The 18,039-nt window shown below is 39.4% G+C and overlaps 1 protein-coding gene across 1 annotated transcript in view; it reads left to right on the top strand.

Moving 5' to 3' along the window:
• The window catches only part of CPNE4 (copine 4), a 264,609-nt gene that overhangs the window by 118,254 nt on the left and 128,316 nt on the right, over positions 1–18,039 (top strand). Inside the window, exon 3 of the mRNA XM_032237074.1 lies at positions 15,480–15,551. Coding sequence (XP_032092965.1) covers positions 15,480–15,551 — 72 coding nt within the window. The remainder of the gene's footprint in view (positions 1–15,479; positions 15,552–18,039) is intronic.

Raw genomic sequence — 18,039 nt, 5'->3', positions numbered from 1 at the left:
CTCCTACACCTTTCCTCCTTTCTGCTTTCCTTTCTCCTAATCCCTCTCTCCCTCCTTTTCTCTCCCTTTCTCTCTTCCATTCTCTTCACTTAGCATATCTTTTGGGCAAAGTGTGAGCCAGTTCAAGTTTCCAGCTATCCCCATAATAATATTACATAGTTAAACATCATTAAGCACCCAGAATTTTTAAAACTCCTGTTGTAGTCTCAGTTATTTATCCACATTAGGAGTATTTTCAAATTTCCCCTCCATTTTTCCCATATATATTTTCTCATTTAGTACTTAACCAAATATTCATTTCTCATTCATCTGTTAGTGCCTATCAAGTAATATATTATCCTCATTCAAATATGTTAACTCACATTTAATTGTCTTTTAATTAAAATTCTTGCTATTCAATACTTATTAAAAATCAATTTAACTGCCAAATGGAAGGACAGGCAGCATACACCTCACATATTCTCCACCTAAAAAGGTCTACATGTATAGGGTGACCAGATGACCCGATTTCAGCGGGACAGTCCCGATTTTTAACAATTTTTCCCGCGTCCCTCCGCCTTTTAAAAAAGTCCCAATTTTTTTTCTGGCTTCATGTTGAAAGCCCAATGGATTTGCTTAAGAAATCCTAACCGGGGCAAGACAAAAGACACCCTGTCTAACCTCTCTCTCTGTCTCAGTACTTTCACTGAAGATATTAAAACGTTAAAGCAACAAAACAGACCTCTCCCCTCCCCCCACGCCGATCGCGTTTACCTCATTTTATAAGAAAAAAAATGATCCTAGTACCATAGAACTGCAGGAAATGGCTAGAGGGGTCGCCAGTGTTACTTCCTGGATTTTCCGGAGGGGAGGGGCACGGAGGTTGGTGGACTGCTCAAAATGGTGGGAAAAGAAACTTTCTGGTAAGTGTGCTGGGTTTTTTTCTTTTATTTTTTTAATGCATTTTAAAATAATGTAGGTTTTTAAAAATGTGCAGCTACTGTTTTTTTATTCAAAACAATATGTGATGTGCCATGGAAAAATCATTAAAAAAAAACCTGAAAGAACAAAAGGGTTTTTTTAGGGTATTTTCCTGACCAAAACTATAATTGTTTCTGCATGACACCCTTAATCAGAAATAGCCAACTACACTTCATTCTAAATAGTTTTATTTCCTTTATTGTATGTGATTACTCAAGTCCAAAAACTGAGTTAATTGGATAAACCCATCTCCACAATTTACTAAATATACAGTTACAGGAATTTCATGTATAGTATGCTGTCTCTTAGGGTTTATTGAACATAGGAGAATAATATGAGAGGGATTTGATGTAAAATAAGCTCTTTTAATGAATTCAAAATCAATGCAGCAGACAAGACATGGGAGTGAACATAATACACACTTTAACAATATTTTTTTTTCTTTTAGTCATCAAATATTGCAGCAAGTATGTCAGTAATAATAGCAAGACAGGCATAGGATTTTCCAGCCAGGTTAATTTTACTTTTTTATGGTTTTGATGTTGTATTTAATTTTATCTGTATTAGAAACTTATGAAGGCTGTGCAACATTTTGAGTATGTAAAGGCATGAATACAGTAGAACCTCTGGTCACAACCATAATTCGTTCCATAACTTTGGTCGCAAACTGATTTGGTCATGAATCAAACCTAATTTTGGAAATTTGGTGCTTACAAAAAAAAATGGTGCAGAGGGGGAAATCAGCAGCGGGGAGAATGTGAATATTTTGGTCAGAAGCGTTCGTGACCAGAGGTTCTACTGTATAACATCTTCACTTAAGACTTAAGATTCACTTAAGATATAACATCTTCACTTAAGATTCACTTAAGAACTGTGGCAAGAAAGGTGGTATAGTGACCAAAGTTACAATGGCATTGAAAAAAGTGACTGATGACCATTTTTCACACTTAGCGACCATTTTCATACTTAGCGACCGTTGCAGCATCCTCATGGTCACGCGATCAAAATTTTGATGTTTGGCAACAGATTCGTATTTATGATGGTTTCAGTGTCCTGGGGTCATATAATCACCTTTTGACAAAGTCAAATGGGGAAACCAGATTCACTTATGTTACTAACTTATCAGCTGCATTTATTCACTTAAGAACTGTGGCAAGAAAGGTGATATAGTGACCAAAGTTACAATGGCATTGAAAAAAGTGAGTGATGACCATTTTTCACACTTAGCGACCATTTTCACACTTAGCGACCATTGCAGCATCCTCATGGTCATGTGATCAAAATTTGGATGTTTGGCAACAGTTACAATTTATATTTGTAAATTGTAGTTATGTTGAAATAAAAAAAAACCATTACAATACTATTTTTGCGTCGTATGAAAATTTTTGTTGCTCCGTATAAAATTTTTAATCAACCCCCCCCCCGTCAAAGGTGTCCCTCTTTACCAATCTGAAAATCTGGTCACCTTATACATGTACATATCTTCATAATACCAACATTTCAAATATATTAACTTATATTTGATTATCTTTTAATTGAAATCCTTACTATTCAAAACCAATTTACAAATAATATATACATATTCTCCACATATAAAATTCTGCATATTCAATTAAACACAATTATTCATGTTAATATAATTTTGTGTGTGTGTGTGTGTGTATGTGTGTGTGTATGTGTATCCCTTCTTCCTTTCTCCTATCAAATTTTTGTTCTTTCCTTATCTTTTCTAGTCAGCCTTTTATCCCAATCTCTAAGCTTCTTCTTTTTCTTTCTACTATTTATGTATCCTTCCTTCCATCCTTCCTTTCATCACTCTTTGCTGTGCCTTTCAGTATGCCTTCATCAAAGTTTTCTTTTGTCTCCTTACCTTATTTCCCCTTTTTCTTTTATTATTTTGCTTTTTTCTTGTGGTATGTTACCTTCCTTTTTTCTTCTCTATATCTGTCTGATGATTTCCCTTCTCTTCTTCTTTATTCCCTTTCCTTTCTTTGTTGGGACACACTCCCCCTTTTCCATTTTTCCTGTGCCACTGTCAAACCCAGTGAAATCATTTGTCTGTTTTTTATCTTCCTTTCCTTCTATTACTTTTTCTATACTTCCGCTTTCATTTGCTCCTTCTTCCATGCTTATTTCTTGTTTTTCCTTAATATCTAGCTTATTATCTCTATTTAACTTTAGTAATTCACACATATTTTTATAATCTTACATATTTCTTCAAATTCCCAACTCTCCATAATGCCCTGTTTGCAATTTACAATTTTTCCCTTTTAAAGTACACCTCAGTTCATTACAATTTAAAGTTTACAATTTCTTCTTATTTTCCAATTAAAATGTTATTTTCCACTTCAAATGTTCCAATTCAGCTCCAGTAAAAAAGAAAATTCCCCTTTTCTTCTACAGGTGTGGAGGAATAAAACCAAACAGCCTACATAAAACAAACCCTCCTTAAAAATTATCACCGCTCCACTTCATGTCAAGGTTGGATGTTTAAGTTTCGTTTTCTTTGTTTCCACAAAGTAACACTTTCTTCCTTCCAGTAGATGGCTCCACTCCTCAGTTATTTCTTTTTCTTTTAGTTTTTATTAAAGGAAAACACACACACAAAAAAATCTTTCATTACATCTTGTAGAAAGCGTATCCATTGGTTACAGGTATATTTCGTGTGTTTCTTCCACAATTGCATATATTTCATTCACTTTAAATTGTACATTTTAGAATTTATATATTTTACTATCACTATACCACCATTTTCATTTAGTAGAGTTTTAAGGACACAGCCACCTACTGGCGTTGTTAAAAAGATATCTAACATTCCCTCTCCTCCACCCCCCCAAACTCACAAATTAACGCTTCTGTCCATTTTACCTTTACAGTGGATCACACCTGCTTGTATCATTGAATATTATCAATTAACATTTCTTTGTTATTATTGTAGTTAGCTAAAGATTATTTATTTTTTTCACCTCTCCTCTCCACAGGCTCGAAAGAGATTTACTTTTATAACCATCTCTAAACAGAAACTTATTAATAAGTATTAACAAAATAACATTTTAAGGTCTAAAACAGTCTAAAAGATATTGACATTTCTAGTTAATAATCACCAAAAGTATGCATTAACATTTCCTTATTATTATTATAGTTAAAAGAAAAAAGAAAAAACCAATTGTTTACTGTTTATAACATGTCTCCTCTCTTCTGGTCCAAATTATATATACCTTCATAGCACGATCTAAACAAAAATATATAACGTTTATAAGTCTTTTCACCAAATCTCAATTTACAATTTGTGGTCCAGTTATTTATCCTAATTAAGGTTATCGTTTCATTATTAATATCATAGTAAATTATATGTTAATGAATAAACATTCAATGATAATCTTAAACAGTCTAGCAAATACAAAATACTAAAATCCCTACTTATTAATCATCAAAAGTTAGTTGATTATTATCATTGACTAGCATTATCAACCAGTGTCTTTCCAGTAGCAAAATGGTCCTTTCTCTTTCACCAGCAGTTGGGTCAATTCTCTTTTTGGCACCTTTTCAGAGTTTAAAACTTCTCTCCGCACTTTGTAGCTTGAAGGATCTCTCATGTAGTTTCATTGCCCTTGAGTTGTTATTAATGTAGGCTTAACTTTGGTTGTCAAACTTATTTCTGGATGGGTTTGTCTTCTTAATTCCATCTTTTTCGCTCTCTCTTTTTCTCCTGCAGCTTGGATTTTGGGAAAAAGCTCCAAGTTGTCAAAGTCATTTTTCCAGCTTCCCTTCTTTTCGCTTTCACTCACATTTACTCCATTAATAGGTTCATCTAGCATCTTGTCTTTGTTTTCTGTATTTTCATTCTCTTCTTTAATCTCTGGGGCTCCAACCCCCTCCTCTTTTACTGTGATACCCATAGACTATCCCATTTCTTATCAAATCTCTCAAGTCCTTCTGATATGTTTTGGAGTCCAGCCAGGATGTTTTGGATTAGTAAGTTTTCTTCATCTGAATATTGATCCATTTTTCAAAATGTAAAGGAGTATAAAGAAAAAGAAAAAAAGAAGAAGGGATCTGCCACACTAGCCCGTGAATAGTTTTTGAGGGATATATCTATATTTATTTTAAATGTTAAGCACAAGTTCTTTTGTGGTTTTCAAAATAGAAGGGTTCTTGTCTTTTTCTTTTCTTTTGCTTCTCTTGCCAAAATATTTTCCAAAAGCATCTGCAAAATGCTGTTCATGCCCTTGAGTCTTTATCAGGTTTTATAAACAAGAGTCCAAACCCTTCCATTGCAAAGTCAGTGAAGCCAAATAGAGAAGAACAAAGGATACATTGTTTTAAAAAAACTTCAGGCTTAGGCTTCCAAATGGCAGATTCGATTATTATTTTTTATGCTTTTTCCTTAAGTATCTTTAATATGATTTTATAACCAATAGAAGGAGAAATTTGTTAAAGTAAGAAAAAAATTTAGTTCAAGCCAAAAGAAAAAAGTTAAGGTAGTAAAAAAAAAATAGAGGAAAAAAGATCAGTCCTTAAACTTCAAGCAGAGAAACAAGAAATGTTGCAATCACTTCAATCCACAAAACATCGTTACAAGCAGGAATAACAAACTTTCTAAGGCAGTCCAATAGGGATTAAATTCACCGCTTTGTTCTTGCTTAGAGGACTACTTTTTTTAAAAAAAAAGAGTTTCTTAGGGCAATCTTGAGAAAGAAAAAAACCTCACCAGATGGAACGCTTTCACTTCTTCTCTTCCTTTGGGAGCCATCTCCGACTATGTCAGCCTGGGGGCTGCCTGTTTGCTGCTGGTTAGAAGCGCTACCCTTGGGTCAATCAGGGACTTTGTGATGTCCCTGCAACCAGCAAGGTTTTTTCTTCCCAGTCACAGTCTCTTCGGAACAGTTTAGGTCCTGCTGGACCATCCAAGGGCAAAAGTGTCATTGGCGGACTCGGACTGTCGAGTCCGCACGATGTTCCATCATGACGTTGGCTCCTCCTCCCCGCTCCTCAGTTATTTCAATCCAGTATATTTCAAAAGTACACTTTTTAAATTTTAAATCCAAAAATAAGAATAATAACTGGAGAGAAACAAAACTTCTTGCCAGATTTTCCTTTTCTTGTTTTCCACCTCCAAATGATTTGAATAAACACATTGAAACAGAGCAAGTCCGCCACTGTTTCCCCCCCCCCCATTCTTTCTGTGAGGTTTCCAATTATCAATTAATCGCTGTTAAAAACAAGATCTTTCCAAGTTCCAAATTCAAAGTTTTTTTTTATACTGATGGGTTAGCCAATTCTCATTTCCCCCTCCAAACAGTTCTCTTTGGGCTTTGATAATTTAAACTGCCATTTCTTTTCCGCAAAGTTCCCAATTTACCCATTAACACTGTTTTCAATTCAAAAAATATCTTCCAATTCCAAATTCAAAGTTTTTATATCAGTAGGTTATTAAATCTTCTCACCCAATTTCATCACTTTGTCCAGACACTGCTCCTGCACCAATACTTAATCCCGTTGCCCCAGCTCCATAGCTGACATTTTGCAATGTCTGTCGCTCCCGCTGTCGGTTCGGAGAGTTTGCCTCTGAACTGTGAGAAACCAGTTTCGTTCCTCTTGGTCATTCGAGACGCAGCTCCTTCTTCACCATCCCTTCCTATCTGAAGAAACCATACCACTACCGGTTCATCGACAAAAGGGCGAAGGACAAAACCACGCCCGACTAAACCGCGTTGCTGACCTCATCAACAGGGGGACAACAGCGCGGAGACAGAAGCACGCTGTAAACCATAAACCTAAACTTAACACCTAAACCTAAACCTAACCCCCTAAACCTAAACCTAACCCTAAACCTAACCCTTAACCTAACCCTAAACCTAACCCTAACCCTAACCCTAACCTTAACCTTAACCTTAACCTTAACCCTAACCCTTAATCTAACCCTAACCCTAACCCTTAACCTACCCCTAAACCTAACCCTAACCCTTAACCTAACCCTAACCCTAACCCTAAAGCTAACCCTAAACCTAACCCTTACCTTAAGTTGAATCGGCTTTCTTTCAACGCGCTATTTAAAGCGCCCTTCTTTCTCCGCGCTGGCTGTTGTCGCCGTGTTGCTGACCTCATCAACAGGGCGACAACAGCGTGGAGACAGAAGCACGCTGTAAACCATAAACCTAAACTTAACCCCTAAACCTAAACCTAACCCCCTAAACCTAATCCTAAACCTAACCCTAAACCTAACCCTTACCCTAACCCTAACCCTAAACCTAACCCTTAACCTAACCCTAACCCTAACCCTTAATCTAACCATAACCCTAACCCTTAACCTACCCCTAAACCTAACCCTAACCCTTAACCTAACCCTAAACCTAACCCTTAACCTAACCCTAAACCTAACCCTAACCCTTAATCTAACCCTAACCCTAACCCTTAACCTACCCCTAAACCTAACCCTAACCCTTAACCTAACCCTAACCCTAACCCTAAAGCTAACCCTAAACCTAACCCTTACCTTAAGTTGAATCGGCTTTCTTTCAACGCGCTATTTAAAGCGCCCTTCTTTCTCTGCGCTGGCTATTGTCGCCGCGTTGATGACGTCAGCGACGCGGTTTAGTCGGGCGCGGTTTTGTCGTTCGCTCTTTTGACGGGTCACGACCACTACCACCCCTACAGTTTGTCAGTCTGGATTTTCGTGGGGCTCAGCGGAGCCCACTATTTCCAGACTGTCTCAAAGTGGTGCTTCCGGTCCTCTCGACCCTTGAAATCTTAGTAGTTTCAGAAATACTTATAAAATTGAGAAAAACTGTTGATAATTGGGATAGTTTATTCAAAACTAAATTACTTTACTAGGTTATCTATTTGTCTGATGTGAAGTTTTGGAAAAAGTTAATCAGACACAAGGATACAGTATTTGCAAATAGCAGAATTGGCCTCAAACAATATGCAGTGAAACTCTAAGCTTTGAAATTATTCCTTGGTGCCCACAAATTGTGGAGAAGGCCATTTATTATCGAATTATAACATGTAAGAAAATGGAAATTAATGTAAAAAAAATTAAATTTTAATCAAGAGGGCAGGAGAAAGTGTAGAAAATGCTAGTCATAAGATGCTAAAAAAAAAATCAAGAGCACAATGCCTGAATGCCTTGCCAGTTTCACCTATTGCTAGGCACTTATTCTAAAGAAATGTATCGAATAATGACAGTGTTCACTATGATTCACCATTCATTTTTGCTATTTAAAAAAACCTAGTGGATGTTATCAAATGTAATAGAAATTTATAACACATTTTCCTATGAAGATATTTTAGAGAAACATTTTCATCTTTGGAGTCATTTAAATGATTCTATGACTCTAGAATCTATGCCAAAGAAACAAAGACATGTACAGTATTGTAATTTCAGGAATTCATTATAAAATGTGTTTTATAATGAACCGTAAAGCCTACAAACTTGAAATGTGACATGTATATTCCTCTTGGCTTCTAGGTGCTTGCTTAGATAGGATTTTTCGAAATAACCATCAAATAATTTATTATAATATTATTTCTTATATTATTATTAACACACTCTGATGCTCAGGAGTTCTACTCCCCCCTCTCCACCTGAAAAGATCTCTGTTCAAACTGACACTTGGATGTGGTGGTTGTCCATGTGTTGTTAAATTCTATCTCCTACCATCTGTTATTATGGATTGTGAAGTGCTGGAAATTGTGGCTCAGAATTATTTGGAGGACTTTAGGTTGCCAATCCATATACGTGTGTCTTGCAATCCCTCACACTGTTGTTCCCTACATGTAAAATATAGAAGCTCATGTCATTTTGAATAGGCTTATTTAATTATCTAGAGAGTCAATTTGTATAGTGGTAAAGATACCATGGTAGGAAAAGTAGACTGTGAATTCTAGTCCTTCCTTGGGAACAAAGCTGGGTGATGTTTTAGTCCTAGGAAAAAGGCAGTTTCAAACCACTTCTGAAAAATCTTGCCAAAAAAGTTTCAGGGACTTGCACATTGTGGCTGATAATCAGTTACAGAATTTTTAAAAATCTATTTATCTACCTGCTATCGTTTGCTTTTGCATCATGGCATCTGGTCCTCTCAATTCCTGGCAAATAGATGGGGAAGAAATGGAGATAGTGACAGATTTATTTTCCTGGGTGCCAAGACCAAGAAATTAAAAGTCGCTTACTCCTGGGGAGGAAAGCTGTGACAAATCTGAACAGCATACTGAAAAGCAGAGACATCACCCTGCCAACAAAAGTGTGTATAGTCAAGGCTATGGTTTTTCCAGTTGCAATATATGGCTATGAAAGTTGGACTGATCACCAAAGAATCAAGGCCTTTGAACTATGGTGCTAGAGAAGATTCCTGCAAGTCCCTTGGACTGGAGGCAATCAAATCAGTCAGTCCTAGAAGAGATCAACTCTGTTTAGAAGGCCAGATCCTGAAAGTGAAACTTAAATACTTTGGCCACCTAATTGTCAGGGTTCCAAATAGCATCCAAAAATAAACCAGAGTCCAAGGGAAAGTATTGCTCAAAGTTCCAATTTATTAAGAGAGCCATGTTGGCACATCTGGGAAAACCCAAATCTGGGTTTGCTTGGGGGACAGTTTCCGAGATCTTTTTAGGACTTCAAGATTTTTATGGTCAGTCCAGACCTTGAATGGCACATTCCCCCCCTCTAGGAAATGTCTCCAGGTGAGTAGTGCCCATTGGACCACATAGGCTTCTTTCTCCCAAATGGCCCACCTCTTTTCCATGGCAGTGAGTTTTTTGGAGACATAAGTGCATGGCAAGAATTGTCCCTCTTTGTTCTGCAACAGCACTGCTGCTACAGCCACATCACTGGCATCTGACTGGATTATAAATTGCCGTTCTGGGTCAGGGTTTTGCAGAATGGGCTCTTTGGCAAATAGCCATTTTAATTTTTCCAATGCTTTTTGATAGTCTATTATCCACCCAATAGGTTGGTTTGGCTTTGTCAGGGATAGCCTGTTTTTAACAGTTCAGTCAAGGGCAGAGCGACTTCTGCAAAATGAATTGCTGATAGAAGTTAGGAAATCCCAGGAAACTTTATAGCTGTTTGCGAGTGCATGGGGGTTGCCAGTCTAACATCGCTTTCATTTTCCCTGGGTCCATTTCTATCCCCTCGCTGGAAATACAATAGCCAAAGTAATCCAGTGAGGTCTTGTGGAATTCACACTTTGATAGTTTAGCATAGAGTTTGGCAGGTAGAAGTTTTTCCTGGACCTGCCAAACCAGCTTTATGTGTTCTTCTAGGGCAGCGATGGCAAACCTTTTTTGGCTCATGTACCATAAGGGTGGGGAGTGCAGGGGAGTCATGCACGGATGTGCCACACCCATAATGCAACGCACGACACACACACCCAGTGTGCATGCGTGCATGAGAGGTGCTCTCCCCCATTTTTTGCATGCTTTTTTTCGCCCTCCCCCGGCTCCAGAGGCTTTATAGGAGCCTGGGGAGGGAGAAAATAGCCTCCCCACCAGAGGACCTCCGGAGGCTTCAGGGACCTAATAAAGGTGGTCTTCCATTCATCTCCCTCCCTGATGCATATGCGGTAAAACTTCTTTCTCAAGTCCAGTTTGGTGAACACTTTGCCTTTATCCAAGTGGTTCAACATGTCCTTCATGAAAGGGAGAGGTAGGTGTTTTTTACGCCTCAAACCACCTATCTTTCTTCTCTTTGAAGAGCATGGGGGCTGTTACTTCTAAATTGGCTGGCTGGATAAAGCCCCACTTCAAATTGGCATCAATGTATTTCCTTAATTCCACCATCTCTTTAGGAGTCATTGAGTACATTTTAAGCTTCAGTAGTTTTGCCCAAGGCACAAACTCTATTGCGCAATCGGTGGGTCAGTGAGAGGGGAGATAATTGCAATCTTCCTCACTGAAAATACCCTCTAAGTCCCGGTACTCTTTAGGTATCTTCTTGCTCCTAGGTGGGGTATCTTGGCCCGGAGCTGCAGGTTCTGGCGGCTTTGTCTCTTCTGGGATCATAGCTTCTAGGAGCTAGTCCTACTTTGCAGTTGGCAGTAGTCCTTTGTCAATGACTAGCTTCCTCTGACCACTTTCTCAGGAGATCGTAGGGCCCCACTTCTCAATCCACGCAAGTCCCAATATGATTGAGTCTGTCATTTTGGGGGTGGCTATGAACCTGAGGAGTTCTCAGTGATGGTTCATCTCCAGCTGGACAAGCTCAGTTACCACCGAGGCTTGGGCCCCGCCAATTAGCATCCCGTTGACTTGTTCAAAGCTGATGGGGGTTTAAGAAGGCCCATATGTATACCCAGCTGCTTGACTATGTGGGGGTTGATCAGGCATTGTGTGCAAACAGTATCTATGATGGCTTTCACTTCACCTTGGACCCCCGTTTCTGGTCCTAATAATCGGACTCTAAGAGAAAAAGGGCAGACAGGCTTCCAGAACATTGGGTCATCCCCAAGGTTTCCATCATCCACCTATGATAAGGCCTCGTCGGTTGACCCTTCATTCTCTTCTGGAGAAAGGGGTTGTGCCTCTGCCACCTGTTTAACAAATCCCAACTTTTCCCTTCTCTCATGGGGTGCCCCCTCCTACTCTGCTTCTGGCAAAGGACCCTCAATCTTGCAGACATTTGGTGGGGGAGGATGCCCCTCTCAGCAGATCCCCATAGCCTTCCCTCTGCTTCACTGTGCACCCTTGTGCGAACCCTCCATTTTGGCAGCTGATTCCTAGCCCACTCCACTCTGGCAGGTCAATGCGGAGGAGGGGCAGGCATGGGGGAAAACCCCCCTCCTCCGCTTCCTGTTCCCCAGGTTCTGACATAGGCGGGTTCAACTGGCTAGGTTTTCCAAGGAGTTTTCCAGCTCGCCTTACAGGCAGAATGGGCACTTCTCCTGGCCTCAAGGGAATCCACCGACCAAGCTAGTGTTTTGGCTGTGGTTCCCTTCAGGTTTCAAGGAGAGCTGCCTGCACGCCTGGAAGCTGTGTTACTTCTGATGTCTGAGCAGCTTTGGGGCGAATGGCTGCACTAAGCCCAAATCCCTGTGGCTCTTGTCACTTCATTCTCTAAAGGATCCTGTAAGTGGTGGCTGCAGTGGCTGGGGAATGGGGGCCTCCAGCAACACTCCAGCTGTTGGCCCACTACATCCACCAGCAGTTGTATTTGCCCCAGTGACAGCTGCTGGAGAGACATGAAAGCCCACAGCAATCCAAGCCCAGTGCAGCTGGCTACGTGGGCACCTCCCCACTGCATTATCCATGGCAGCCATGGTGGGTACAGGAGACAGTGCTTCATTCCACTGGGGTCCCACAGGAGACGTCATCGACCCCAGGGTGAGCTTTAAAGGATCGGATGCCTTCAACTCATCTAGATTGAATGGGAACCCATCAACTCTTTGACTGGCCCTGGCCATTGGTGAGTCTCCCTCCGGTTGCTCTGGGCTTTCCCTTGCTGGGCTCGGATCGTCGGGTGCTGGCTGCATGAGTCTCAGCCAAGTGCCTGCTGACAATCCAGCCTGCCAGAGGATACCCATGGGAAACGTCCTGCCCACCTAGGCAGTTTTCACAGCATCCGTTCGACCTTTTCCCATGCTCTGTCTTCCCTGAGTTTTTACCCCACCCAGTTTTGGGTTGGCATTGGGGCTCAGGACCCCAGACAGTACCCCAGGATTCAGGGGAGCTGATAATTTATTTCAGTGAAGATACAGGTTAATATCAGGGTTCCAAATAGTATCCAAAAATAAATCACAGTCCAAGGCAAAATATTGCTCAAAGTTCCAATTTATTAAGAGAGCCATGTTGGCACATCTGGGAAAACCTGAATCTGAAAGCTTCCAGGTTTTCCCCACTTAGTTGAAAGTTCAAGATCTTGCCCCACACGCACAAGTCCATCACACGGTCCAACCTTCCACTGCCATGCTGGCAGTTCCACCCATCCAGTTCTAGTCAGGTGCAGAGTTGCAGAGACAAAGGAAGACCTTGGCTTTCTAGAAAGAATTTTGTTTTGGCTACACAGTGAGTAACTCTGTACAATCCCCTCTCCCATTTTCCCACAATAGAAAATGGCATAGTAGAATAATACAAAGTGCAGCAGGCCAAAGATCCAAAAGAAAGCTGCAGGCCTGACAGTAATGAGAAAGAAGGACCCATTGGAGAAGAGCCTAATGCTGGGAAAGAGAATGAGGTGACTGTATGGAGTCATGGAAGCAGTAGGTATGAGCTTAAATGGACTCCAGAGGTTGGTAGAGGACAGAAAGACCTGGAGGAGCGTTGTCCATGGGCTTGCTATGGATCGGACATGCCTTTGCAATTAAGAACAACAATCTTTTGCTTTACTTGAAATTCGGTAAATATGGAATTCTATCAAAATTTCCCTCAGGCTGCTGTACTTTATCAAACCAATATGTGCAAATCAACGTGTGTATACATTGATAGATGCAATTTAACTTTCTAAGAATCAGTTTTTCCTATCATTGCAGAAAAAACATTGAAGCTGAATGTATTGGCAGTCAGGTGGCTTTCAAGAAAATTATTTATTCAGCCATATCAGAATTCTGTCATGGGCCTAATCTTTGAGCATCCATTTTTGATGGCTTCTGAATTTCATCGGCCAGTTGCTTCTGATGTGTACTCCTTAGTTGCAATATGCTTTCTTACAAAGTAGTAAGCTGATAAGGAATTTTTACACCTATGAATAAGCCATAAACATAATGTATAATTGATGGAAGTTTCCCAAAGTGATTACTTTGGTAGCATAATTTAGCATGCATATTCAAAGAGCAGTTTAATGCCACCATAAATTGATTTCCTCTCAATTACATGTAATGTTCTGCAATCAGTAATTATTAATTACTCTTAAAGGAATTGAATTGCCAAATGCATCTATTTTACCTTCCATTTGATAACTGGGATACCACAGAAGAGGTATTTCTCTCCTGAAATTGTTTGCTGCGGTAACATTGCACAATTGCCCATTAAAGGAATTAACAATATAGTGATCAAAATAAGTCCAGCTGTTCTATTTATGAAAAACTCCTTGTATGGAAGTAGATATTTCAGCATACTAAGCTCCACCAGAAATCTTCTAATGTATTTTATTGACAGAATTGTCAATAATTCTTTTATTGTATTATTTAGTCCCTTTTTATTCTTGTCTCTCTAGGAAGTTGCTCAAATTGGCTAAAATAATGTTTGGTTTTTTCCTTCAAGCAACACAGTGATGTAGGTAGATAGAATTAGTTAGCTTATACTGCAGCTTGTCCAAGCTCATACACCTTAATGATATTATTTGCAAAGTATTGGCTTTGGGCTAAGACAGCGAGACTTGGATTCAAATCTTCAATTGATCACAAACCTGAGGCAATTGCTGATATTGCAATACCACTGTTATTTTACATTAAACATTTAATGTTATTTATATTATCACTGGTATTTTTGGCTCATTTTTGATAGCTGCATCCATGTAGTTTTCTTGGCAGTATTACAGAAGTAATTTTTTAGCCTTTAGTAACCTTTTTAGATTTTCCTGGGCCTGGCATATTAACATTTTTTTTTCCTAATCAGGACAAAAGATTTGGTTTCCAAGCTAAGGTGAGGAGAATTTGCTGCTGCCACCTGCTGGAGCAAATTTAAATATATACTATATTAAATTAAGTCAGATTATGGGAGAAAAATGAAAGTTCTGACATATATAGCATAGTTGAATCACTTCTTGAAACCTGAATTAGAGGCAGCCCACTAAAAACAAGAGGGAGTTGTATCATTTGTTACATACATTGTGTAAAGCTGATGTAGTTATATTTAAAAAATCTCTCCTGTTTTTTTTCCCAAGAGAATTATCTTCTTTTTTCCTGTAATGAATAGCAAAAAAACAGCATTCTTTTCAGAACTAAAATGTTAAATAGATTATTTTTAATGAATTTTTAAAGCAAATAAGAACATTTTTGTTGATCCTGCATTTAATCTTCATCTTCCATTTGTGGATAAAAAACCTTTGCTTTCCAACTCTCTTTCTTTCCTCTGCTATACTAGCGGTTGCTGATACTGATTTACTGCAAAGTTATGAGGAAATAAAACAGGTGTAGGTCATATTTTCTCTGGGAAATTAAGTGAGCATATGACAGATAACTGGAAACTCAGAGAATGACTGGTCTGTAGATCTTTTAGCCATATTATAGACGGAAGTTCCAAAGAGTAATAGTGATGTCTAAGCAAAAATAAAATAACTAAAATGGGCTCCTCTCTGGCTACATCAGAAATCTGGAATTTGTTGTTTCCTTTCTTGTGTAATTCATTTACTGATCCATAAGTTAAAGTATTTAACATAGAAATTTTTCACCAATTATTTTGGACTATTGCACTTTTGTGGCTTAATTTTTACTGTTCTTCATAATTTTGGAGCATATTTTAAAATTAAGTGGCATAACCTTTTTCATTTAGTTTCATATTAATTATTTGGGAACTGCTTGCATATATCATCTAGACATAAACTGTAGCTTGTTTGATCAAGTTTCCTTTTTTATTATTATATACAGATTGTTTCTCAGAGAAAACTCTCAAAATCTTTATTGAAGCATGGCAACACAGCAGGGAAATCTTCCATAACGGTAGGTCTATCTGTAGTAATTTTCATCTTGAGTGGAAAAAAAGTAATTCATATTTAGCTTTGTTAAGATGACCAGATTTTAACATTGGTAAAGAGGGACACCATTGACCGGTGTGTGTGTGTGTGTGTGTGTGTGTGTGTTCTTGATTAAAAATATTTTTAAAAATCAGGATTTTTTAAAAATGCTGCGGGACGCGGGACAAATTGTTCAAAAGTGGGACTATCCCGCCAAAAGCGGGACATCTGGTCACCTTAATTTAGATGCCCCTCAAAGGCAAAACTCAGGGGGATGAATTCTACAGGGGGAGGAGTAAAGGGGGGAACTTGAGGGGCAGCCCAAAGCACTGTCTGTCTAAATTTGCATCAGGCAGGCAGTAACATTTTCATAGACCATGATCAGAGGAGCAGCTGATCCTATGGAGAGACTCCTCCTGCATTCAGTTCCAGGCCTACAAGTGGAAGTACCCCTTCCTTCCTTCCTCCTTTCACCTTCCTTCCTTCCCTCTCTCCCTTTCCTCCTTCTAGCCTTCCTCCCTTTCCATTCTTTCTCCTTCCTTCCTTCCTTCCTCTTGCCTTCTGTCTTTCTGCTCTTTAGATCTCTCTTCCCCTTCTCTTCCTTCCTCCTTTCACCTTTCCTCCTTCCTCCCTTTTTCTTCCTTCCTTCATTCCTCTTGCTTACCTACCTTCACCTTATCTGTCTTCTGCTCTTTCCCTCTCTTCCTTCCTTTCTCCTTTCATCCTCTCTTCCTTCCTCACTCACTCCCTTCCTCCTTTACTCTTCCTTCCTCCTTCCATTCTTTCAGCTTCCTTTCTTTTGCCTATCTTTTGCCTGTCTTTCTGCTCTTTCCATCTCTCTCTTCCCCTTCGTTTCTATTCCTTCCTCCTTCCATCCTTTCAACTTCCCTCCTTCCTATTTCTTCCTTCTTCCTTCCTTCTGCCTATATACCTTCACCTTCTCTGTCTTTCTGCTCTTTCCCTGTCTTCCCCTTTCCTCCCTCCCTTCATTCTTTCCTTTCTAGTTCCATCTTTTCTTCTTTCCTCCCTCCCTCCCTTTTTCTTTCTTCCTTCCTTCCTCCTTCCTCTTGCCTATCAACTTCATCCTGTCTTTCTGCTCTTTCCCTCTCTTCCCCTTCTCTTCCTACCTCCTTCCTTCTTTTCTCCCGCCCTTCCTCTTTTTCTTCCTTCCTTTCTTCTTCCATCTTCCTCCTTCTCCTTCCTCCTTCTTCCTTCTATTCTTTCTCCTTCCTTCCATCTTTTCCCCTTCCTTCTTCTTCCCCCCTTCCCTTCTTCTTTTCGTTCCCCCCTCCCTCCTTCCTTCCTCTCCTTCCCACTCTCTTCTTGGGAGTGGACAAAACCCAAGGGCTAATGGGGTCGGGGGGCAGCAGAGACCAAATAAAGTCAGAAGATCTTATTAAAACTTTCCTATTTGTTGGATCACATTGCTGCGAACTTATAAACCAAATCAGGGGAACATTTTGCAACCGATGGTGCTGCAAGGAAAATGGGGAGGGAGGCGGCCCTGCCATTTCCCCAGTTTTGCAAGGAATGAGAAACGGTGCTTTAATCCGAAGCAAAGGACGACTGCAATTGGAACCGCAGACAGGGAAAGAAAGAAAGAAAGATCCCTGTAGCACAAAACTCACTTTTGCATGGTTGTGAGAACACAGGTAAAACAAAAAAGAAAAAGCACAGCATCCCTCTGCCCTCTGAATGGGACTCAGCATGATTCCGATTTGAATACGAGCACACGGAGCTGGGTGGGGAGATAAGCACCTTCATTTGCATTCTATGAGACCATGATGCTTTGCGAGGAACAATCCCCCGGACTCCCCGTGACTTTTTGCAGATTTTTCCTTTCGTGCTTAAAAAAAATCAGGACTTTTTTAAAATGCCGCAGGACGTGGGACAAATTGTTCAAAAGCGAGAATGTCCCACCAAAAGTGGGATATCTGGTCACCTTAAGCTTTGTCCATCTTTGCTGAATTTTAAATGCAAATCCTTTGTTGGCATATGTACATTATTTTCCAAAGCCTGACAATGATAAAACATAGCATGTGTTTAAAAATATTTGTTAACTTATTAAATGTATTATCTGCTCTTCACAAAATATACCCACATTTGACTAGTTTACAGGCAGAAAAGTAAATTACTAGCTTTATATACTGAAAACAGTATAGCCAATTACCAAAAACTTCAATTGTTATTCAAAATATCCAGAAGGCACTAGGATAGGGGTGTATGGCCGGGGATGGGCATGGCCATGGTGGGCGTTTGACACAGTCTCAAGATGCATTTTTCCCTTCCTTTCTCTTCTTTCTACAGTTCTTTACTGTAACCATTTTCCTATCTCTTACACCAAATATTACTGGCAAACATTTATTACTTATTCTTCATACACTAAACTTTTTATTTCTAAATCTATACCCCATTGTTTAATAGTAAATCGCTTTTCCAGGCAGAAAAGCTATTTATACTATTGTATTTTTATT

The sequence above is a fragment of the Thamnophis elegans genome, chromosome Z (assembly GCF_009769535.1).
Source record: "Thamnophis elegans isolate rThaEle1 chromosome Z, rThaEle1.pri, whole genome shotgun sequence".
Taxonomy (NCBI): Eukaryota; Metazoa; Chordata; class Lepidosauria; order Squamata; family Colubridae; genus Thamnophis; species Thamnophis elegans.
The sequence above is the reverse complement of the archived record's forward strand: the minus strand, read 5'-3'. Positions and strand labels throughout refer to the sequence as shown.